The following is a 24577-nucleotide window of genomic DNA, read 5'->3' on the forward strand; positions in this document are numbered from 1 at the left end:
AGACTCTACTGTCTTTTTATTAAGTGCAAAGAGAGTTGGATTTCTAGGCTTGCACTGTAGACACTTCTTTGTTTTGATGTTTGGCTCAATTAATAATTCACACAGTTTTTCCCAACAGAAGCAGCCCCTCACCCAGTCCAAATGGCATCTCGAGTTACTCAGGGAAAGCTAGCCCTTCTGTAATATCTGGCGAGGCTGATCAGCTGCCTTCCTTCATGCAAGACATTCAGAGGAGTGGAGACTCAGAATTATTGAACTGTGAGGTACGTAATTTTTTAAAAAAATGGGTTCTCAATGCTTTATGAACACTTAAACTGTATACAAACCCATGAAAGTGTTCTATTAAGAAAAATTGTATGCCAGCCTGCATGTCAGAGGCAGCCCTCACTATGTGAAAAACTGTATTTTGTTAATTTGCCAAGGGTATGCTCTGCAGCCCTGTTTCAGGTTGGTCCATAAGAGGCTGTTTTATACTGAGGTAGATGAATGGTCAGTCTAGCCCAGTACTGCCATATTGGCAGACAGCAGCGTATACAGAGTGAGGTCTTTCCCTCTTTTACGCCGCTATAAAAGAGATGTAAGTCAAACCCTTCTGTGTGCACAATGTGTTCTGCCACTGACTTTGGCTCCTTCCAAGTGCCATGTCTGAGATCCAAGCTTGCCAGAGAACCTGGATATCACATGGTTTAGCAGGTGTCCCACCATGGCCAAAGCCACCATATCTGATCAGAATGCTACCAAGCACACCTGGCGAGCCTTGTCCACTTTCAAGGGGTGCTGTCAGGATGCATCTCTCAGCCAAGGGTTATCTCTACCGTTTCAGCCAGTTCCAGCAGCGTTGATGCCCCTATTTCAGTGCAAAGCTGCGTGTGGCTCTGCATTGTACTTTCTTTTATGTATTTAAAACGTTTCTGTGCCCCTCCTCAGCCAAAATGTCATCTTAAGTGCAGTCAGATCTGAAGAGATGCAGCACTCAAAAGAGGATAGATGGGGTGGGAAGAAGAAAAAATCGAGTCTGCTTTCCGCAGCCTGCTGGACTGGCCCTGCTTTGCCTCCCTTTCCCATCCGTACAACTTGCTGGAATGGCTGCTGGTGGACACTTATGCTTTAAAAGTGAGAATCTAAATTAGCATCTTTATACGTTGCCAGATGTTTCAGCCTTTGCAACAGGAAGACTTAAATGCCCTGAAGCTACAATCATGCTTCAGATTGAAGTTCTCACTTTTTCTCCTATTTTTGAAAATGATCATTCCATACTGAGCTGCTTGGAGCACTGCAGGGGTCTTGGGCAAAGGTTAACTTATCAGATGGGACTGCTAGACAGCATGGTAGATTCCTCGCCAGTGTGTCTGGAACTGAGCCCCTACTGAGCTAAATGGAAAATAAAAATGAAGAAGGAAATGTTTTTCCCCAAAATGCTGTTATTTTTAATAGGCCGGGTGGTTACAATTGTTCAGACTGGTGGAGAAACAATGCCAAGACCAGATAGCTGCCCAGCAGAAAGATTTCTGTCATCAGATCCATGTAAGTATTTTGGTTCCCTCAACTATTTTCAGTAGAAATAGTGGTTCTCAAAAGTGTCAGGTTCATATTGCTACGGAGGCATGCACAGCTGCCAAGGATACTGATGCCGCTTCTCCCTGCCCCACCCCCAGTACATTAGTGGTATAAAATGATACCCTGATTTAGCACAGGGATCTGTGCATGCATCTTTAATAAATACAGGTGCAGGGCGAAACATACATATAAGCACTTGTCCTTATGTTAACAGTATGAAATTAAATTTTCTCATTTTGCTATCTCATAAGATCTAGAATAGTTCTGTCAATTGTAGTCCAGAGGAAGAAGCCAGCTAATTGCCTTTCGTAGAGGTCCTTACCGAGGAATAATGGTACATTTTCAGCCTCAGGGATTTCCAGTTGTGTAGAAGTGTGTGGAGCTTATTGTATCACTGCCACTATGAATATGTCAGGAAAAGTATTTAAGTTCCTATTAAGTTGCAAATATTGAGACATTAGCTCTCTGCACAACTGAAAGCCCATTTCAGATTCACACACACACATATATATATATATATATGTGTGTGTGTGTGTGTGTGTGTGTGTAGCCAACTGTTTTGGGATTTTTCTAATCTGGAGTGTAATATGTGGACACTATTAATAAGCATAGTTTCCCTTTCTCAGAAACTTAAATTCTCCCTCCCACAGTAAAATCAAAATATTCATCTGTGTCTGTATGTGAAGTAGCTATATGATAAGTTTGAAATGTATATATTTGGTACATTTTAATATTTACATCCTTTTGGTCACTTTCTCCCTTTCCCGATGACCCTCTCAACTAATAGTAACCAACAGTTCCTGAAACTGAAACAAATAACAAAGAGGTATTGTTCTTTTTTGTTCTCTTTCCTTTTCCTGTTTCCTTCTTACTCCCCCCCCCACACGTCTCTCACCTTTTATCATTCATGTTCTTAATTCTTCTCTGTGTATAGATATCTAAAGTCATGTGTTGCTGTGGAGAACCCTGACTGCTCATTGAGTGATGGTTCTGGGGTTGTTCATTTTCAAAACTAACCCCATGAAAGGGCTGTTGCCTGTTTCAAATTTGCCTTTTCCAATTCACTAAAGCTTTTGTGAAGAATGCTGAAAAACACTGGTCACATCTGATTAGAATTTCTTAGGTTTGGAGGCTGGCAAAGCATCTTTTAAAAATGGTAAAATAAAAAGGGTTTCATTGATTGCGACTGTGTAGGAAAATGTGATAAATTAGTAATTTCAGTTTGTACTCTATATTGGTATTTGTAAGCTGTTTCTATTCATACTTGGTTCATTCCCATGATGCTGGAAAAGTGCTTTGTTTTTTAAGCTGCATTTCACAGGAAGATATAGAAAAGATGTAAAATAAGATAATAAAAACTTTCATATTGCAAGTGCAATACTGGTTGCTAAATCTACTTTAGCAATCACTTGTTTACGTCAGTGCTTCTTTTGGAGGCTTGTGACATCTGCTTATAGGCTGCCCCCAACATCTGGGAGAGGTAGAAGGAACTGGGCCTTAGCTTTGGAGGGAAAAGATGATGCATACGAATTATAGATACTTATTTCTATAACTGTCTTACAGGTGAAGTGGTCTGGGTGGTTTATGTAGTCCATAGTAGATGGATATTGAGTCTGTTTTGGAGACAAGTGTACAGAGCAAATTGGAGATGGTTAATTAGCTTGGTGTACCTCCAAGTTTGTCTATGGATTTCCTTTCAATGTTACATTCAACACCCATAGTCTGAAATCTGGTCATAAACGTTTAGTTGGATCAGCCCTATCGGGTGACTGACTAACCTTCTTGGCCAAAGAGCTTGCCAGATGAAAGTAAAATTCAGGTCACCATGTTTCACTGAAGTTTTTTTGAGATGATGCCATTGTTTTGTGTTTGCTGCAAGGTTGCATTAGAGTTCTAATATCAGTGTAGCCAGGCATTGCTGGATGTGCGCACACACGTGTTTTGACGGTAAAAGTTGAGCAACCGATGGGTTATTCATCTGTGTCCCATAACACATTTCTGCATGTTGTGTCTGTATGTGAAAAGTCTTGCAGCAGTTGCAGTGACAAAATGGCAAAAATTGACTCTTGTGCAGCTCTCTGAAATTCTTCCATATTTCTTTTCTAAAAACTTGCCATTTTTCTTCGTAGCACATACAGAATGAAATCAGGCAGTTGGTGAAACAGCAGAACCAGCATGTGTGTTCATGCACGAAGCGACGCTCTCCAGGCAAACTTAAAAGCAGTTTTTCTTCATTAGAAAGTCCGATGGGGTTGCACTCTGAAACCTTTGAAGAAAATGAGCTCTTTGCCGACCAGCTCAAGTGCAGCAACACGGAGAGTCAGCCAGCAGCATCGGCCGTGCATCAGGAGTGCCTTGCGAATAGTGTTTCGATGAGCAGTGGGTACGGCACCTATTCCGCTGTGGAAATGAGTCCCGGCAAATGTAAAGACATTCAGATGTGCGTGGAGAACACAGAGGAGGTCACCAAAGGCCAGAAGGCTGCATCATCCGTGCAGGAGAATTTAGTCACAGCCAGTATTCAAAACACAGAGTGTAGCCAAACAACTGTAGAACATTGTCCGCTACTAAAGGATGATGATATAGTTTTTCCTGCTGAGTTTGAACATATGATTAATGAAGGTCAGTGTGGAAAAACAAATTGGTAAGTGATCAATCTTGGTGTATTTAGATTTATCTTTACGGTTAGTAAGTTCTTTGTCCAGTTTCCTGCTCCTCAGCTAGTAATTGCTGCACATATTTGCCGGATAACATGCATTTGAGTTTATTTAGATATTTTAAAGGGTGCATTCCTCATTCTGGTGGTATCTGAATCAATGTTGCTGATGCAACGTTATTCAACAGCATTCTGGGCCTCCTGAAAAGTTCTCAGATTTGTTTTCTGAATAGGCAGAAATGTTGCCAGCGTGTGGCATTTCCCTGCATTTCAAATTCCTGACGCACACTAGTAGCTGCATCGCTGTCAAACTGTGAGGAGTGGGACACAATAGGAAGCTGCTTTATGCCTAGCCCAGGGGTTGGCAACCCACGGCTCCGGAGCCGCACGTGGCTCTTGAACTCCGCCGCTGCGGCTCCGTCGCTCAAAACGCACGCCGGCACAGCCGCCAATCTGCTCGAAGCTCCGCTCAGGAATGCAGCCGATTTACTGGGCTTCCCCCCACCCCCGTAGGCCAACCATGGATAAATCGAAGAAAAGAAACGTTTCTGAAGAAAACCAAACGTTTAATGATAAGTGGGTAGATTCATTTGCTTTTACTGCTGACGAACTTGTGGGGTTTGCTGTTTAATGCATGCAGTCCGTTAGCACTGACTTTGACTCTTCAGGAAGCTGTTCTCCTATTCAAAATATATGAAAGGAGTCCTACTAGTTTATAATGTAAGATTAAAAATAAGTTTTTAGTGACTGAACAAGAGCTGCAGCTAAATCATAATGAAGATATACATAGCATTAAGGTAAAAAACAATATATGCAGTGTTATCTTCATTTTAGATGTCAAAAGGGTTTTGTGGCTCCCAGTTATTTCTTTTGTGTGGGAAACGGGTCCAAATGGCTCTTTGAGTGTTAAAGGTTGCCGACCCCTGGCCTAAACCACCCGTCGATCCAACGCTATTATATATGCTGACTGGCAGCATCTCTCTGTGTTCTGGACAGGGGTCTTTCCCAGCATTTCCTGCTCTCCCAACATACCACTGAGCTACAGCCCCTTTCAACAGACCAGACCTCCCCAACCTGGTGCTTTCCTGATGTTTGGGATTATAGGTCCCAGCATTCCTGACACTTGAGGTTGATGGAGATTGAAGCCCACAACATCTGAAGGAACTTGGGAAAGGCTGCTGTAGATTACCTATATGGACAGCTTCGGTCTTGCTCTCCCTAGAGCTTCCAAGGAAAGAAATTATTACGTTATTCCTTTTGCCCTGGAGGAGCTTAACGATTTTATTTTTCTATTGCATTTCTATACTGCCCTATACCCCACAGGTCTCTCAGGGCTGTGTACAGTTTAAAACATATACATAACAATAGCAATCCATATGTAAGAAATGTACCTAAAGATACAGAATCCAAGTATGAACCCCTGCTTCAATAGGTTTGTCCCGCAGTAAAGAGGTTGGTGTGAGAAATTCCTTTAGTGGTGGATGAACTAAAATGTGATAGTTTTTGCTTATTCTAGTGTATGTGGCTTGACCATTATTTTTCAGGGGTGCATTTTCACCATATCATTCGCCGTTTCACTGACAGGAATGAACTGTGCGTGCACATTTATTTCCAAGGCAGCAGCAATGGGAGTCTGTGGTTGTTCGCTAAGAGTGCCTGCGTGCACACACACAACAGGCATCTCCAAAGTGAACTGTTCGGTCATCTGTGCCAACAGGGCTCAGAAGGGAGTGGGAACCTATGCAAACAGTGGCATTTTCCCTAGCCTGTGGCAATAGCAAAAATGCTACTTATACCCCTGCATAGAACTACTGATGGCTGAAAGAGGGAAGATGAATGACAAGAACCTAAATATTTTTAAATACATTAAAGGTATGCATTGTGTAGAGAAAGTATGAGGATTTCTCTGCCGCTTCCTTCTCTCACTTAATACTAGAACTTAGGTCATCCAGTGATATTGATTGATCGGCAGTTGATTTAGGACAGCTGAAAAAGTCCTCCACAAGGTACAGAATTAATGTAAGGAATTAGCTGCACCAGGGTAAGGTAATAGTCACTAGCTTAAATGACTTTGAAGGACAATTCGATAAAGGCCTAAAGGGTAGGTCAGCTGGTTGTGCAGATCTCTATAAAGGGTTAGTAGGCCACTGAATACCAGTTGCTCAGAGGCAAAACCTATGGCCTTCATGGCCTTCCTAAGGGCATTTGACTGGAAATGTGATGGTAGAGTATTTTTTCTGCATTTATCCAGCAGGACTGCACTTGGTAATACCTCACTAATACTGCACTTTTTCTCTCTCTCTCTCAGCTTTGCTCGATTTTCAGTTTCCTTACTATCAGAAGTACTCTAGTGTTGAGAGTCTGACTAAAGACAGCTTTGCGGTCCCTTACATAATTCTGAGAGGCTGTTGCTCTTAAACTAACATGGATTGTTATAACCGGATCATCAGTGTAACTTGTTACTTTCCATTGCTTTGATCATGATCACGTAAACCACAGATGCTCTGAACTGTGGGTTTATGGTAGCCCATGTACCCTGACTGATATGAACCATTCATTAGGAGCATCTGTGGGGTTCTGAGCACAAATTGCTTTTAAAATATTTTTCTGTGTTAAAGGGATCTATATTCTGATATTTCTATGATAAAATAAAAATATTTAGAAAATTTATACAATAAGAGCATGTAGATTTTAAACATTGCTCTGATATATGAGTTTCTGAAGGGTTTGAAGAACTAACAGTAAGTAGCATCTTTTCATTTTGGTACAGATCTTATTTTAACCAAATTACAGGATGTCCTGTGTTAGGCTCATGGGAGCAATTGCTTCCTTGCCAATCTCCTTTGCTGAAAACCACAATATGGAAAATCAATTTGGTGTCTGAGTTTCCTCCCTCACTTTCCAACAACGCTTTAGTCCAAGGACAGTTCAATATATGCAATACCTAGGAGGGCACAGCAAGAAACAAATCTTTAAATAAATTTAACTTGCACCACTCTGGCAAAAAAACAAAAAAAGACCAACCTCTCTCTACTTTTGTTCTCTTTTCCCTTCCTGCAGTAAATCTTTAACATCCTGGGCTCAAAAGCTGAAACAAAACCAAGTGAAGAGAATAAATGCAAAAGAAGGCGATGCTCCTTCTGTGCAGGGGGAAGAGCAGACCCAGGCATTCGCACTGGAGGATGTGAGTTGCTCCTAACCCGCTTCTTCAAAATGAACTATAATCGTTCTCCTCCATTTGGCTGCCATCCCCTGCCCGTTTACTGGCCCACTGAACTTGGGGTGGGGGGGTTACTTCTGAGTCATAATACTGGCGATTACATATCGTTCAAGGATCCAGAGAGCTCTACTTAGGCATGGCTAAAGCCGCTGTGTGTGTGCCCAGGCATATCTTTAGCGCTCCCCCTCTTTCGTCTCACAGCCGTCTTCCCTTCCCTTTCAGGGGTGGCTTGCTGTGCAGCCTGCAGTTCTGCCACTCGAGATCTGTGAACCGTAACGCCTCTTGGGTGTATGGAATTATTTGCATGGTTCTTTGGACCTTGGCTGGTGCATCAGTTCTTGGCCTAGTCAAGGACTGTACAACTGTTTCTGTACAGAGCTTATATATGCTGCAGTCATATGCTCACTTACCTCACGGTAAGCACCATTGAAGTCAGTGGTGCCTCTCAGGAGACATGTATCGGATTATGCCGCTAGGGCATGGAATCTAGGGCAACTTTGGTTAAATGGCAATAAATATTTGCTTGCATTTGTTTTCAATGTTGCTTTTGCGGTTGCTGTATACTTATTCTTTTTGTATTCTATGAGTTTTGTAACTTTCCATGCATTGGTCTATAAATCATTGGGTTTTCTCCCCTTCCTATGGAATTACAGACAAAACCTGCTGCTGCTGCTTTGCCATCTTATCCTTTTTACCTCAATCAACCACACGGAAGCCAGAATTCTTTAGTGTCTGATACGTCAGGTATAGTTAACTGCTGATACTTTCTTCTTTTGGTTACTACATTGTAAAATGCCAAACAGCTGTAAATGTTTGGCATGATTATCATTGTTTGTTGTGCTTTTAGTCCCGTTTCTGTCTGTTGCAGTAGTTGCAAAGTGTACGACCATGGGTCCAATCCTGGAAAACAAAGCAGACCTTCTAAAGATTGCAGTTCCATGCCAACTAACCCAGGAGCAAGCCCCACTGAAAATCATATTTCTGAGTAAACCTGTCTAAAGATGTGCTGTAAGTCCCATTGAGTTCCTCAGGACTTAAACAGCAGAATCCTATACGCATTTATTTGAAAATAAGTGCCCTTAAACTCAGTAGAACTGATTACCCCTGAGAAAATACGCATAGGGTTGAGCTGGTTCAATGAGTTCAATTGAACTCAGAAGAACCTCCTTTAAGAGGAATGACCAAATGACTAGATTGAAATTTGCAAGGAGTTTCAATGCCAGATATTTACCATCAAGCAGCCCTCTTGATCATCGTGCTTCCTATGCATGCTTACAGGGAGCACTGTACTTCTGTTTTTAATGACCTTGTTCCTAAATGAACCGGTGTTTTGTAAATTTATCTCAACTTAGAGGTAGCCAGCAAGACTCAACTATCTTGCTTGCTGCTTCACGGGCAGGAAGGACGTGTAACCTTGCTGTTACCTTGTAAATCGTTTCATTTTAACCCAAGCACATCATGTAGAAGAGAGATGGGAAGAATGGGAAGTGCCATTTGGTTTTAAAATTTACATTTCTAAAATGTATTACCTTCTTTCAGTATGGGTGGCTTTGACTTTTCACTTATATTTACAGCAGATAAAGTGGCGAAGTATTAAAAGGCCTGTTCGTTAAGCAGATACCATGAGCTAGTATACCCGTTTAAATCTAATACAGTGAGACAGTTCAGATGGTGATCATGTTAAAATATTGCTGAGCACAAATATCCTTATTACATTCTTGACTTTTATTCCCCTAGAGTCCTCTGCAGTATTAATACGCTATCTTTAGCATTATTTCATGTCAAAGCTTGTTACAGCTAAAGCTCTGAAGCGTAATATTTCAGACATGAGTATTTCATAAGACCAAATTTGCACCCATAATGTGAAAATCAGAAAAATTAATGTTAGGCTTCACAGCTTTCTTCAATGCAGAAATCTGTTTTTGATGTATTTTTGCTTTTTAGGACTGACATACTGGAAACTAGATGAAAAGGAGATGTACCACACTCTGCCTGAAAACCTTGGAAATGAATTTTGCACCCTTCCAACAAAAATGTCCTCAGAGCAGGTATCCTTTTTCCTTAGCCTTCTATTGCAAGAAATAAAGCAAGAGTCCAAAGTCTAAGAAACTTGTTCTGCCATAAGCTTTTGTGGTCACTGTTGACTGTATCAGGTGCACCTGATTCTTACACCAGTGGACAAAATGTAAGGGCACAAGTCTTGCCCATCACAGTTGCTGTTCCTGCCTCGGCAGGAGCAGATTTGCTTCCTCCTGACCATTGTGGTAGAATCCCATCAGCACACGGTCCCTGAGAGCTCCATAAACAAACGGCTACAGGCTCGCTCTGTCTTTAACTCAAGCTGACGGTCCTAGGGTGGTTTTAGAATATTTCTGAGTGGGCACCCCCCATGCCTTGGTTAGAGCTTCTGTTTGTAAAGACGTTCTCATTTCCCAGCCGTGTCAGGAATCAACTCAGTAGGCATCTTGGTAAAGTGAGTGAGAAAGCTCTCTTGATCTGTGCATAGTTCAGACACCACATGGATTATCACCACAGTGGTCACGTTTTCCCTCTTGGAAGCAAATATAAGTTTACCTTGGAATCTTTTCATTAAATTTAGATGCCCTGCTTAAAATAACATCCATCCTATCTGCTCTATTTTTAGCTGTCTTCTGGCGATGAGGTGAAGCCATCATCCTTAAAGGATATATATCATAAGAAACAAAGGGAAAGTAAGCAACTTCCAGACTGGAACCTTTCTCCGTTACAATCAACTCACCCCCCTGAGGTAATAGTTTTCAAACATTTCAGCTGTTTTATTTATTTGTTTAAAATTACACCCCACTTTCCCCGCTCTTGGAAGGAACCAAGGGAGCTCTCACCGTCGTCTTTGTATTTGTCTCCATTTTATCCTTACAACAGCCCTGTGAGGTTGGTTAGGCTTAGAATCAGTGGTTGGCCCAAAGGCCCCCAGTGAACTTCATAGCCAATTTGGACTAGCAGTCCAGCACTAAGCAATACTGCAGTAGTGTTTTCCCCTGCCACTGGTTTCAGCAGAAGGGGAAATGTGACAGTGCAGGGAAGAGAAAACCTGCCCCTGTCCTATTTTGGATGGAACAACTTGGCAGGGCTTTGAAGCAGGATCCATCTGCGAGCTGACTCCTCAAACCCCACCCCCAGTGTGAAGTTACAGCTGCTGTTTCCCTCTCAGCGACTTCCACATTGGATGCTTCAGTAGCAAAATGAAAGATCCTTCACTAAATAGCCGGATATTGATTTTTCAGCTCCAGTCACTGATGTTTGTTTTCCAGATCCTGACCCTTGACCCAACGCTGCATATGAAACCAGGCCAACAGAATCCAGGACTTCCTTTATATAGCTTTGATGGGACCCCGGAGAGGGTGTCCTTTTCACCAGACTCCATGGCAGATCCTGGCTTTTTTATTCATTCAGACACAGACTCGTTTTTGCACACAAGTACTATAACATCTCCTCCATCCGCTGGGTCACCAAAATACAGTTCTTATCCAAGCAATGAGATCTTAAACGTAGATGATGAAGACAACTTAACACTAACTCCATCTTCAGCTGCCCAGTCCCAGATTCCAGCGGCTGATAATAGTTTGCCAGAGTGTAGCATTTCAGTCACATGTGTGGAAGATCCTGTGGTATTTTCCAAGTAAGGCTGTTTGTGTAAGAAACTTGCTTTTTAAATAAGAATTGCAATATTCTGCTTCCTTTCCTTTCTGTTCCGTTCCTAAGGCTTTCCATTGCACATATTTGCTGGTCACCTGTGATGCGAAGAGCTTCAGCTATTGGGTGATATAGAAATTAATTCAATAATAATGATGAAATAACAATAGTACCTTCCTGATGACCAGCCAGGAAACTTAGCTAAAGTTCAGTTAATTCTTTTTTAGGCCTTAAAGCAGGGGTGGGGAACCCCGAATGCCAGCACAGTGTAACTTAAAGGCACAATCCTATGCATGTTTAGCTAGGAAAAAGTTATACGACTCCCAGCCTTCCCCATCCTGAAGAACTGCTTTTTTCCCCTGCCTGTAGGAGCATGCCTAGGAGGGCTCTCTGAAGCTCTTGCAGCTGGTAACAAAGCCTTAAGAAAGTCACTTCAACCTTTTAGAACGTGGGAAAAGTGCACAATAGCCAAGAAATCAAATGACTGGTAATGAGAGAAAAGTGGTGGGAGGAGGAATATGAAGAACGGGCTCCCCGCCCCTTAGGGTCAGATCAGGCCTGAGGGTCCCCACTCCTGCCATAAATGGCGTGCGTGGGCAGGTGGGCTAGCAAACAGCTCTGGTGGCCTAGCAAGTGTTTGTTCTTTTTTCTTCCATTGTGTTTATTAGCAACTGGGTTTCTGTTTTGCAAAGAAAGGGTAATGTGCAGGTGGCACGTCTGTTTGATTCCACCCGGGTCTGCCTCAATCATGTACGGAGCAGAGGGTGTCCTCCCCCGCCATTTTCTTTAAAATAGGGGGTGCTCAAGGGTGATAAGAGTCAAGCCTCCTTCGTGGCTTGGAAGTGAATGGCGTGACTGGCGGGCGGATGAGTAGGGTGGCGCTGGCCGTGTGAGCACCCCGTCTCCCTGTGCTAGGCATGACTGGGCCGGCCTTGGTTTAACGAAACAGAGTCACTGTTCACACTGTGTATACTTTGCTCTTCAAAATGAGCTGGAGGTTATTTTCTCTCTCTCCCTGGCCTACCAAACAAGTAGGAGTATACTTAACCACTCCAAACTACAGCTCAAGCACTATTACATGGGCATAACAAAGCCCCAGGGGTGTTTATAATGAAAAGTGACCTTGAAGGACTACAGCCGTGGGAGATTGCACTCCCCACAACTTGTCATTGTCCCTTTGGTTTATTTATTTATTTATTAAAACACTTCTATGCCGCCCCATTCGCCGAAGCCTCGGGGCGGTTCTCAGCTTCACATTTATTCTCAAACAGCAACCTTCCCAATGTGCTTTTAAACTTATTAAGTGTAGCTTGTCTTTGATCTTCTGAACAACTGCTGCTCACAAAGCCCAGCTCAAGTACCTTTCATTGATAAAATATATTGAACAAAGGAAATTTAACTGTCTCCTGCTTGGAGATGGAAGGAAAGGAACAATGTGCATGGGAAATGGAAAGCTGTTCTTTCTGCAGATCTTTCCCTATTGTAAATCAGTACAAAGTTTGTGATTGTATGCAGATGTGCATTAGACCCCTCTTATTCTCATTAAGCATTGTAATATGTAGAAAGAGGAGGTACACTCTTGAATTAAGTATAGGTGCTTTCATGTAAAAACACTGAGAAACAGATTAAGGTAATAGAAATTCAAGTATTTATTCATGTCATTTGTATGCTGCCCCTTGCATGAAGGCCTCTTAAAACAATTTAGAAATGAAGTAAGACCCAAAAAACAAGCCATAGCATTATAAGCAGCATAAACCCAAGAGCTGTTTGGATTTTATATTGTCAGTAGGTTGTGCAGTGCATCCTTGTCGTTTTCCTGAAGTGAGTGGGGTATTTCGGCACACCCATTGGCTTTGATGGGCTTTTGACTAGTTGGCTTTGAACAGCAAGAACTTCCGGTGCTGTATGAAGCTGCTCCTAAAACTCTTCTCAGTTTCAAAAGAGTGCAGAATGTGGGATGCCGCACATTTAAGAAGCACACCACTCTCAAGTTTCCTTTTTTATCTGAATAAGTTTTATTCTAAATAAACCTAATACAGACTAAAAACAACATCAGTCATCGGAAACATCGGACCTACTGGGTCAGCCCCCCCACATTTTTTCTTTTTATGTTAACTTACGAACATATTTAAATCTTTGCGAAGCCCTGTTTCTCTAGCCAATAATAAAAAGAGTCCCAAGTTTGATAGAAGTCAGTATCTTCTTTCTCCTTCAGTGACAAAGTCAATCTGTCCATTTCTGCACAGTCCAAGATCTTTTTTAGGATCAGTTCATAGGTGGGTAGCTCTTCACTCTTCCAGTGTTGGGCAGTGCTCTCAAGTTTCCTTGTGCTTTCAGGACTATTTCACTTCTTTAGATCATCTGTTTTGCTGGGGCAAAACCACTCAGTAGGTGAATTGCAACAGATGTGTTTTTACCAGTGTTGAGCTACAAGTGCTAGGACGTTTATTTCTGCTTGAAAAACATCACTGTCCAGTATGCTGCAAAGTTTTTATGACATGTTTATTTCAAAACCAGGATTAGGCAAAATTTGAGGGAAAAACATGCTCGACATATTGCTGATCTACGAGCTTATTACGATTCAGAAATCCAAAGCTTAAAACAGCAGCTGGAGGCGAGCCATAAACCTCCTTCCGAAGACTTGAAGAAAATCAATCAAAAGCTTGCTGACAGGTAATAGTTGAAATCTCTTTTTGAAAGTTCTTTTTTTCTGAAACAGATCCTTCTGTGTATTGTTGCTTCAGCTTTGAAGATATAGGGCATGTATTGTTAGCTGTGTGAAGATATAGTGATCGTTTTGGTGACTGTGAAATGCCAGTTAATTATGGAGGGATTTGGTGCAAAAAAAGAAGTGCTGTTATTCTTCACAAACAGGTTTGCTTTAGCACGAATTTTCATTTTTCAAAATAAATTAGTGAGTACAGGCCGTGACTTGCAATAGCTTATTTTCATTGTACAACACATGATGGTGCCTCTGGAAACCAGTTGCATATGTAACCTCCACTTGGAGGCCGTTGTGTCATGTGAACCCAATGAGCGTTGGTTGTGCAAGGGTTAAACAACCCTTGCATAACTCTAAGCCAAAAATTCTGCTTTGCCTTTGTCTTCCTCTTCCTCGTTTTCATGCAAATGCTTTAAGAATTGTTCTCATTTAATCTGTAGATGCAGCCAGTTAGAGGCAGCACTGAACGAAGCTAATAATCGCACGAGAGGCCTTGAAAATAAAAACAACACTCTAGAAGTGGAAGTGGTGAGTGTATGTTACGAATCCAATAGAAGAGCTCAGTCCAGTCCACCAAGTCAGAAAGGCCAGGTCAGGCCTCTTGAGTCCAGCAAGGCTACAGATGGAAGTAACTTTATTTATAGAGCACCTAAAATTTTCTAGAAGCTGTGTAAAGATGAAAACATGGCACGGGCTTTACCCGTAGGCGTACAACCCAGAAGGCGAGGGTGGGGGTGGAGAAAGGCATAGTGGTGCTTGATGTAACGATTCAGGAAGAGGAGGAGCCCGTTAACGGCTCACACCAATGGAGCTGGGGGAGTGCACCAAATATAGGCCCTCCGGGAGCCCATAGACGCATGCAGAGCTTGCCTTCTCTGTGGGGCTGCCTGAGAGCGTGCCTGTGGGAGGAGCGAGCCAAATAGCGCTCCGCCGAGCTCCACCACGCTCAGGCCATGTATATTTTGTTGATAACCTGTTGGCGATGCTCAGAAGAAGACTAAACATGGGGACTTGGTTTTGGCCACTGGGCCGCCTTCCTTTCTATGCCGCAAAACTTCCGTGTGCTTTCAGACGACCTGTTCATACTCGCTTGTAGGACTCTTGGCATCTCTGTGTTTCAGGCGGACTGGAGGGAGCGCTTTAGTGCCGTGACCAGCACAACCAAGGCCCTGCAGGAACGTGTGGAAGAAATGCGCTCAAGCAGCAAGGAGAAAGATAATACCATCAGCCGTCTCAAGAGGAGGCTTAAAGATCTAGAAGAGGCCTTTGAAAAAGCCTACAAGCTCTCAGACAATAAGGATGCCAGGCTGAAGGAAGAAAATAAAATGTTTCAAAATGTAAGTTGGCAGCCTCACACTTGGGCTGCAGGACCATCTGGGATGGTAGACACTCTGAGTAGTCCAGTCAGGCACCCGTTTTCTGCTGCCAGATAGACAGGAGCATTGCTGGAAGCCAGCCGCTGCCTACCAGGATTCTTGGTGGAGGTGATCTTTCCTTACGACAGGAATCTTTTCCCCCAGATGTTGGTAGTTCAGCAACTCCTTCATGGACATCTCTTTAGTAAAAGTACAGAGTTGTCTCTCCTAAAATACAACTATCTCTGTGGTAGCCTGTATTTTAAAAATAAACTCATCTAAAGGCATTCTCGAAAAAGTATTCTGTTCTGTTTGACTCCAGATGGTTAAGCTTTGCTTTTCTACAGCTGGGAAGGCAAATCTTTGATGTCACTGCCCACTCAGTTTCTTTTCTGTCTCCTGCAGTTAAATAGATGTGCTTTTGAGCCCATGCTCTGTATTTCTGGTATTTCTAATTCTCAGTTTCTAATTGGGCTATTTTTTTTAGCTCAACCAGGGATAGGCGAAAACTCATCCCTCACAAGCTCCAGTTAAATTCTATTTAGATGGGTATATCTAAGATGACTAATAAGTATGACATAGGAGGTTTTTGGCTGACATCTGCAGCTTGCTTATTTTATTTATACCCTGCCTTTTTTCCTGCAAGAAACAGGTGGCTTGCATAATCCTCCTCCTCTTCTATTTTATCCTCAAACAACCCTGTGAGGTAGGGCAGGCTGAGAGTCTGTGACTCTCCCAGAGTCACTGAGTGAACTTCATGGCCAAGTGGGGTCTGGAACCTGACCTCCTGCATCCCAGGCCGGTGGTCTCCTGACTGCCGCACACTGGCTTTTACCAGTTAGAGTCAGTAATCTTACGGATTTCCCCCCTAATATTAACAGGAGGCAGCTGATTTATACTGATGTTCTACCATTTCTGCCTGTTTGAACATTCGCAGTTAGTGATAGGAAAGCAGGGCTGAACTATGAACTCCTTGGTTTTGTCCACCCAAACCCTGAACTGTCTTTTTCTTAAAAATTTAAAATATATAATTGAGGGGAAGAAGCATAATTGGAATGGGAACTTAATTTCACACTGAAACTGTTCTTTTGGGGGAAATTGTTTATGTATCAATTGTGCATTGAAAGTGTCGTTTTGTTCCTCTTTGGTTTGGTGGCCTCTTGCAGAAAAACTTGAATAAATGTTCCCCCTTCTTCCTGGCAGGAAAATATTAGGTTAAAATTTAGCTAACTAGATGATTTTTTTAACTTTAGTGATTATGCATCTCAAAAATGATGACAAAAATAATTTATTTCTTCGCAGCTTTTAGGAGAATACGAGTCCCTTGGGAAAGAACATGAGAGAGTAAAGGTGAGAAGCGCATTAGCTGCATGCTTAAATGGGTTAGAGCCTTAGAGCACAATCCTGAGGATACATTGTCTTGTCTTGTATCGTAGGCCTCTGTCCTAAGACCTGCTGCCTTTAAAATCTCAGCGAGGCAAGCCTCTTGGCTCAGCCAGCTGCCCCATCTCACTGGCATGGGATCAGTGACAGGGAATCTTTAGGGTTCTCCAGATTCTCATTTCCACCCTCCCCTCTTCCTGAGTTCTTCCAGTGTTGCTCTTGTGACTTCAGAAGTGCAGATGCTGCTGTGCTTGCTGCGGTATTTGCAAAGAGCAGGCAGCTTAGAAGCCGAAGTCACAGCAGTGTCTGCAGCCTGGGGAAGGGGGCCATTTGCCAGAAGCTGTGGTCCCTGGGATGCATTGCTTAATTCACTTCTGGATATGTAGCAGATGTGCATTTGACCATTAATACAAACCGACACATTAAAGGGAAAAAAACTAGATGATTCTGGTGCCTCTTTGAAACAAACCTTTTGTTTTATGTGACATTTTAATTCCGGAGTAGGGGTGATGGCTACCTAGTGGTCACTAATCTAGTCCTAGAAACGGAATGTATGTCCCCTCTTAAGGCTCTTGTCCATTTATTGATATTATTGGTGATCATTATTGGATGCTGTGCTTCCTTTTATTCTGTTTTTATTGTAGACTGCCCCAAGACTGTAGTAGTCAGATGGTAAATGAAAGCTTTAAATAAATAGATAAAGTATATCACAGTGTATTTCAAGCAAGAAGTCTGGGTCCAGCTAGCTGTGCCTCCGCCATAGGTGCCTGAAAGTGGGGAACCTTGGAGAAACATGGATTGCTTGGGCAAATCAACCAAGCCCCATGTTACAAGACTCTCTCTCTCTCTCTCACTGCCATTAGCAGCCAGTGTGGATCTATCCTGACAGGCTCCATATGGGGATTAATTATTAGCTAGTGATGGTGAAGCAAAATTAATACCCTAAGCTTTCTCTAGAGGAAACTAAAGGCCTAACAGGATTGATGCCCAGAGAAATAGAAGAGATGTGTTATCATTCAAGATTAGCTCAGAGATCAATTCTGTGTTTACAGCTAATGTAAGTTTAATATGTGCTTTCTTCTTCTCCACAGGATTCTTTAAACATAACTGAGAACAAGCTGCTGGATGCACACACTCAGATTTCTGATTTGAAAAGGTAAATGAGCCATTTAATCTGAAGTGAGAAAGGCATTTTTAGCTTTAGTTAAGTATTGTAAAACTGTTGCTAAAAAGCAGGCGTGGAGGCCTATGGCCTTCCCAGCTGTTGATTTCCCAGTTGTCAGCTCCCATCAGCCCCAGTCAGCAGGCCCAAGAGTCAGGAATGACCAAGCAGGCATGGTCTTTATGATACCTGAAAGAGTAAATCTTGCCTGCACCCTGTCTGTTAAGGGAAGTTCTTGAGGCGGCTCACAGCCTATTCAGACTGCTCTAGTTACGTTACGAGGCTGAGGCAAAACTGTTCAGCAGTTTACTCCTATGCTTTTCTGCTCAACAGTATGTATGTACCCCAAAGCTCCATGCCATCTTACTGCTTACAGAAAGCATTGCTGTCTGAATCACATACAGCACTTTGGGCTTTTCATTTTTGGATCTGTGAAAATCCGTTACGAGATCTGGGCAGAGATTTGAAACCTCGGCGGCTTGCTAGTGCAGGCCAGGAAAACAAATCACATTGGAGTGAGGCAGAACGTTTCCAACTGCCTCCCACTGAGTCACACCCCATGGGGACAGACTTGTTGGATCAGACTTACCTTATATCTTTATTTTTAAATCGCTTTGTAAAACAACGTCTTTGCCTTCTGCTTTAGAACAGTCTCAAAACTTGAAGCTCAAATCAAGCAGCTGGAACATGAAAACTTGCTCAAATTTCGACATCTTGCAGACAGTCACTTCAGAACATCTTATGTCAAGTGAGTAACAAGTCACACCCTGTGAGGCAGTGAAGGATGTGAAGCCACAGTTGGTTTTAGGGAAGATGTAACAAGAATTGGTTAGCCAGTTTAGCTGGATGCAGGAAAAATCCTGTCATGCAGACATGTTAGGAATGAATAAAAGGGGATTTATTTAATTTGCTCCTTTTCAAGCACGAAATTCTGACGTCAGCCATCTCTGCCACACGAGTAGCAAAGGGGAGATAATTGCTTTCTTCGTTGACATTTCGTACAAGACCTCTATTTTAATTCCTTTATACTTAACAGAGTTTTCTGTATCATCTGTTTTCCTCAACCCTGTATTGACAACAGTGTGTATTCATTCTTCTTTTGGTTAGTAAAATACACTGGCGAAACAAAAGAACTAATGCTTCACAAATCCTCACATTTTCTGTCCCAGCAGCAAATTAGCAAGCTGTGATGTGAGCAGAAGGAAATGGCTGATACCAGGATCTGAGTATTCCATCTTCACAGGCCAGCCTTTGGAGGCCCAAGGCAGCCCCAAAGATAACCGGCTCGAAGAAACATACGCTGCTTGCAGGTAAAGTGAGGTCGCATGCTCTGTTGGCCAAGAGAGGCTGTTTCCAAAGGAGTTCCGCTAGCAGCATGGAAGCAGTTTTGCCAGCAGGCATCTGCCCTCGTCTTAATCTACCACTGGTGGGTTTCTTATCAGACAAACCCTGCCTGCATCTAACCAATACGTGTATATAAAAAGGTGCTAGGAAACCTGTTCCTCCCCGTGCGCAGCTCTTTGATCAGCATGATTCCCGCAAACACTGGCTATGCAAATAAATCCAGATGTATGTTTCTAGGCAGCAGTCACCTCCGGAAAAAGATTCCTCTTCGGATCCCTCACTGACAAATGAAACCGCAAAAAAGGAAAGCAAAGTCCCAGAGACACCAGTCATGAAAGCTTTCAGAGAACTCGAAGAAAGGAAGGCAGTGAAAAACTGGGGCACCCAGACATCGAAAGAGGAAGAGGAGGTGGCAGCTCCCACAAGTAAGCCGCCCCGAGGGGTCGCAGGCTTCCCGGACCACGTGTTCTGGTCTTGCTGACAACTCTTTCTTATGTTTTAGAGTAAGTCTGGCTCACATTTAGATGATGAGCCGCTCTGTGACACCCAGGCGTAGTCTGGCAAGCGCCGCTCACTTATTTCCTGACAAAAAATTTAATGAGAAGCTATGCAAGCTTCTCTGATGTTTTAACAATGCCTGTTGATCCAGCAGAGCCATCCGGGGGGCTTCTCGTCACCATTCACTGCATTTCGTTTCGTTTCGTTTCGTTTCACACATATGGATTACTGTTCCATGCTAATTTTGGTGCATTTGTCATGAATACACCTCGGTTCTTCTCAGAATTGCATCTTCCATGAGTTCTTCTTGGATCGGTCGAATGTGTCTGTTTTTAAAGAGCTATTTTCTCTTTGTGATTTGATCTGCCTTTTAATTTACCTGTTAGAATTACTGCCATTGTTCTGCCGCTTTCCTACTTGGCTGTTGTTTTTCTTTATCAGGGAAAGCAAAGTGTTAAAAGCAGGGGCAGGGTTTGAGCTTAGCTTGAAAAGTGCCTGGGTTCACTTTCTGTTCAAAGAAGGTAGAATGACAAAGTTCAGTATGGCCTGGCTCCAGTTGCACGGACTTGCTGACCCTGATCATAGAGGAAGGGATACACTAGTGGCCAGGAAGTGAGTAAAAGCATTTTAACACTTTTTATCTTACCTGAGCTAATACAGTTCCCGCAGCATCTTGCACAAGATCAGTAGGAATGTTAACAGATTATTAAAATAGTACCATCAAAGAGGCTGTAGCGATGACGGTTCACCCGCCGCTTCTCGCCGGCTTTCTGGGTGGTTGGTTGCAATGGCCTGTCAGATTGTAGGAGGGTCCAGTCTTGGTTTGGTGAAGCTGCACCAGGTAAAGAAGGCATTGATGGTCGTTCATCTCACTGTGAGGTGGCTGTTCGGACCAAGTGCACACGAGAGGCTGACATCTTTAGGGTAAAACATCCCACAGGGTGGTGGCAGGCGGTTGGTTCCCGGCTTCTGCTCGCTGGAAACACTCCTTGAACGCAAAACCTTGCCTAGCTTGCCTTCATTTCCACGAGGATCGCTCTCTCTTTGCATGCATTCCCCAGATCTGAGGAGGCAGAAAGGGGAGACTCGGGAACCTGTAGTATTTTGTTCACAAGATGTTCCTTCAGTGAGCTTTTGTTCTTCTTGCTGCTTGCCGGGCGGGTGTTCTGCATCATCTTTTAAGTGTTCCAATGTACTCCGTGCATATGCATTTTTAATACTGCTATTTTCTCGTTAGAGTTTTCTTGAACTGCTTTGTGGGAAGCAGGGGGTGGGGAGGAAGGCCACACATAATGCTAAAATCGCCCTCTTCCTTCTTCCAGAAACAAACACTCGGCGTCCAGTGGTTGGCTTTGATGAAACCGCTCTGGGTTCCACCCGGTCCCCAGAGAAAAGCAAAGACCACGTCAGGCACAAAAGATACAGCCCACCAGGCGGCCAGCGGTCCTCATCTCTCCCACCTTCAAACAGGAAGCCAAATACACCAAGTGAGAATCACCATTCTTGGCTGAGGCAGTTTTAGGGATGACTTAACTGTGTTAGAGTCAAAGTCTGGCCCACTTCCAGCTTGTATGTGACTTGTGCCGTTCTGCTGCCTTGTTTCTTTTTAATTTTTTACCCTGTTCATCCTTGTAACGGGTTTATTTGTTGCAACGAATGTATGAGGAAAGGCAGGGCTCATGAGGGAGGGATGATGAACAGGGCAACTGCTGTACGAGGTGGCTCCTGCACAACCCTGGGCAGCCCTACTGTGTTTACAACAGGACTGCTTTAGGGTGGTGGGAGTGGGGCAGGTTGTCCCCGGAGCTGACTGCCCGCACGCCTATTCCTGTCGCCATCCCTTCGTCGAGGCAGGCCTCCCGCACAACCAGGCCAGGCTGGGCTTCTGTAGGTGGCTCTTTGGGCTTTCAGTTGCTAATCCCCACCGTGCGTTCACTTCGAAGCAGAGGATGCTGCCAGGAAGTCCTCGAATCATGCGGCTTTTAATACTGCGAAGTCCCAGGTGCCTGCTGTTAAGCCCCTGATACGCTGTTTCTCTTGGCAGCAACGAGAGAGATCATGCTGGCTCCCGTCACTGTCACCTACAGCCCCAAACGCTCTCCAAAAGAGAACCTCTCGCCCGGATTTAGCCAGTTGCTCAGAAACACGGAGAACATGACGACGAGGTAACGGTCTCCTGATTCTCGCTTCCGGCTGGGCGGTGGGCAAGCGGGGTGGCGTCAGCAGGATCTGCTCTGGGATGTACAGAAACCCTGCTGGGAATCATGACTCCGGCCACTCCAAGAGCGGTGGAAAGATGCTTCCACGGTTCTGCCTCGGTGGGCAGTCAGTGAACCAGCTGCCAGAGTGGGGATGCGTGTCCGGGGAGGAGGGTGGATGGAGAGTATGAGACTTGTGGGCTTGGTGCTTCCTGTGGGGGAGGGTGAAAGGTGGAACCCCGACGCGGCTGCGCCCCTCAACTGAAAGAGCAGGCGTGCAGCCATTCTTTTGCGTGGCCGCCGGTTGTTCCCCACTCGCACGCCTCTTCGTGTGGCTTTATGCAGCTGATGTGCATGCAAATTGCACTCACTGGCAAGAGCCTTGGAGGAAAGCTGCTTTGCAAGTCCGCCTTGCTTTTCCTGTTCTTCATTGAGTTCTAATTTAGTTGCTGTTTTTTGAATTTGACAGGAAATGGCCTTTTGGGCCTTTCCATTTAGCCGTTTCCTGTGATGACAAAGAGTAAATCTCACCGGTATTCAGAGACAGTGAAAGGAAAAGTCTTTCTGCAAGTGCTTCTCTCTCTCCTTTCCCTAAAATACTAGATTTGATATTCTCCTCGATGATTTGGAAACTGCTCCCCGGCCTGCAGCACAGTACAGCAACCCTTGGAAAAGGCTGGAGTTTCGCTCAGTAGGTGATGCAGAAGGTACATTTCCTCAGTACGTTCGGTTTTGTTTGTTTCCTTTAGTTTCATACAAGAAACCTCCGTCAATCTGCCATGTCGGAACACCTCGCATCTTCAGGGGTGATGCGTGCTGCGCAATGCCTCTCATTCTTTCCAAAAGCTTTATCCTTCCCTCCCGCTGCCTCACGCTTGAATTCTTTGCTGCTGCCAGGAGCAGATGCTGTACAGCAGCACAACCATTGCCGAGTAGTTGCATTGCCGGCATCTGATCCACTGACAAGCCCCAAGAAAGACCTATTTGTAACTCTGGTCGCTCCAGCCCAGCGCTGGGTCCTGCCTGGAAGGCAGTGCCTGCATTAGTCCCTGGGGAGCTGCGCCTGGATCCAAGTTCTGCTCAGTTACGAAGAGCAAGAATGCGTCCATGGGACCACCTCCTTTATGTCCATCAAATCCCTCCTCAGACCTCGGCCTTTCTAGGAGATCTTGAAGCAGCCTCCCAGACCCAGTGCCCTCTAGTAACCAAGCAGAAGACGGTGCACTTGGGAGGGCCGTGGAATGTGGCAGTTCACCAGTTCTCTTTATAACGTACCATGTACAGAGATGGCACGCTGCACGTATTCCAGTAAAGCTTACTGGGTGCATCAGCCTTACCTGCTGCGCACAGGTGTGATGGAAACATTTGCGGGGTGCCAGAATGGGTAGCTCAGCCCACCAGCGATGTGCATTCCGCCAGCAAAAATGCCCCCATCGGAGTCCGGCCAGAGTCTTTTCTGCATGAATTGTCTTTTTAGAGAAAGCTTATAACATTTCTCCTTTTGTTTTTCTTGGGTAGACGTGCAGCATGCCAGCCCAGGCAAAGCCAGCAGTGCAAAGCCACCTCCTTTGCGTGGGGGAGCAAAGGCAGGCGTGGTCGGGACGGCTTGGGAAGAGGAAGGCTCTACCCACGGGAGCACTCCGTGCCTGTCGTCATCGAGCACAGCCGCCCCTTATGAAGCCGATTTCAAATATGTTTCTAGGATTAAGACACTGGCTGAAACTGAGAGACTCTTTGATGAACTCACACATGAAAAGCAACAGGTAGAAGCCAAATGCTTGGTCTGTGTTCCCTGATGGTTTTGGAAGAACACGTACCCCCCCCCCATGATGTTCGTGCCAGTGGTTTTGTGTTCAGTGTTGTGTACACTTGCAGAATGCTCTCAGATCCCACTGCGCCCACTTGACAAGATCTCCTCCATACATGCTTGTTCAGGGGCAGGGCGAAGTGTGTTAAAACTCGCCACATAGGCTTTAAGTCAAGTTTCAGGGGCTTCCAATGGGAATTCACTGGTCCCAAGCCAGAGGAGAAGCATGCAGATGTCCTGCTGGTTCCCAGATTGCCAATTTATAGTTGGTGTGATGTCCCCTTGCCCTTGTTCTGCCCAAAATTCTTCCCTTTCCTCTCCGCTCCCCATCCATCTGTCGCTCCTTCTTAATTGTAAGCTCTGCTGAGTAACTTTGCCAGGACTGCAGACAAAAGGGGGTCCTTAGAAAAAAGCAGGAGGTACCAGCATCCTCGCAGAACCCAGAGGGTTGCCACTCCCATTTTCATAGACTTCAAAACTATCTTTGGATAAGCAAATTTCACATCTAAAGCGGGATTTTGGAGTGCAAAGAGATGTGTTAACACGACCCAAGGTGGTACAGCCCTACAGCCTTTATCATTTCTGCTAAATAATGGTTTCTGGTCCTCTTATAGATAAAATGAAGGATAGTTTTATTGTGACTGTTGAAACTTTCAGAATTACCTGGTATTGTTCTCTGTTCCAGATAGAGGCCCAGCTGAGCCGAATACCGTGTGCTGGAGGGAGAATGACTCTGCAAGCGAGATTAAACCAGGTTTACATGTTCATTTTGATACCCCTGGGGGAGTGTGTGTTTTAGGCTTACAGCTGAACCAAAATGGCAGAAGCTACCACAGCCACCCCTTGCTTTTCTGAACTGGTTCCTATTTGGATGCCCCTTAAATGGTAGAACGGAAATTTAAAGGTTGGCCTGCATGTGTGAATGAACCAACACTTTACTGTTGCCTCAAACGCAGCGCTTCTTGGTTCACAGTTCACTCACAGCTGGACTGAGCGGTGTCCC

General features: G+C 44.2%; 1 protein-coding gene across 6 annotated transcripts in view; it reads left to right on the forward strand.

The window, feature by feature from the left end:
- MPHOSPH9 (M-phase phosphoprotein 9) overlaps nucleotides 1-24577 on the forward strand; it is a 30062-nt gene that overhangs the window by 4448 nt on the left and 1037 nt on the right. For 2 of the 6 annotated variants that reach the window (XM_044440509.1, XM_044440510.1), the window contains exons 3-23: nucleotides 119-263; nucleotides 1435-1524; nucleotides 3687-4201; nucleotides 7274-7397; nucleotides 8087-8177; nucleotides 9378-9481; nucleotides 10078-10200; nucleotides 10724-11091; nucleotides 13623-13778; nucleotides 14268-14355; nucleotides 14949-15164; nucleotides 16485-16532; nucleotides 17657-17721; nucleotides 18374-18475; nucleotides 18897-19037; nucleotides 19309-19496; nucleotides 20892-21056; nucleotides 21614-21734; nucleotides 22371-22474; nucleotides 23286-23530; nucleotides 24260-24328. In XM_044440509.1, coding sequence (XP_044296444.1) covers nucleotides 119-263; nucleotides 1435-1524; nucleotides 3687-4201; nucleotides 7274-7397; nucleotides 8087-8177; nucleotides 9378-9481; nucleotides 10078-10200; nucleotides 10724-11091; nucleotides 13623-13778; nucleotides 14268-14355; nucleotides 14949-15164; nucleotides 16485-16532; nucleotides 17657-17721; nucleotides 18374-18475; nucleotides 18897-19037; nucleotides 19309-19496; nucleotides 20892-21056; nucleotides 21614-21734; nucleotides 22371-22474; nucleotides 23286-23530; nucleotides 24260-24328 — 3268 coding nt within the window. Of the gene's footprint in view, nucleotides 1-105; nucleotides 264-1434; nucleotides 1525-2344; nucleotides 2384-3686; nucleotides 4202-7273; nucleotides 7398-8086; nucleotides 8178-9377; nucleotides 9482-10077; nucleotides 10201-10723; nucleotides 11092-13622; nucleotides 13779-14267; nucleotides 14356-14948; nucleotides 15165-16484; nucleotides 16533-17656; nucleotides 17722-18373; nucleotides 18476-18896; nucleotides 19038-19308; nucleotides 19497-20891; nucleotides 21057-21613; nucleotides 21735-22370; nucleotides 22475-23285; nucleotides 23531-24259; nucleotides 24329-24577 lie in introns of those variants that run through there. The other 4 variants (XM_044440514.1, XM_044440512.1, XM_044440513.1 and 1 more) reach the window with 4 other exon arrangements.

This window comes from Varanus komodoensis, unplaced genomic scaffold (genome assembly GCF_004798865.1).
Source record: "Varanus komodoensis strain SLA01 unplaced genomic scaffold, ASM479886v1 scaffold38, whole genome shotgun sequence".
NCBI classification, from domain to species: Eukaryota; Metazoa; Chordata; class Lepidosauria; order Squamata; family Varanidae; genus Varanus; species Varanus komodoensis.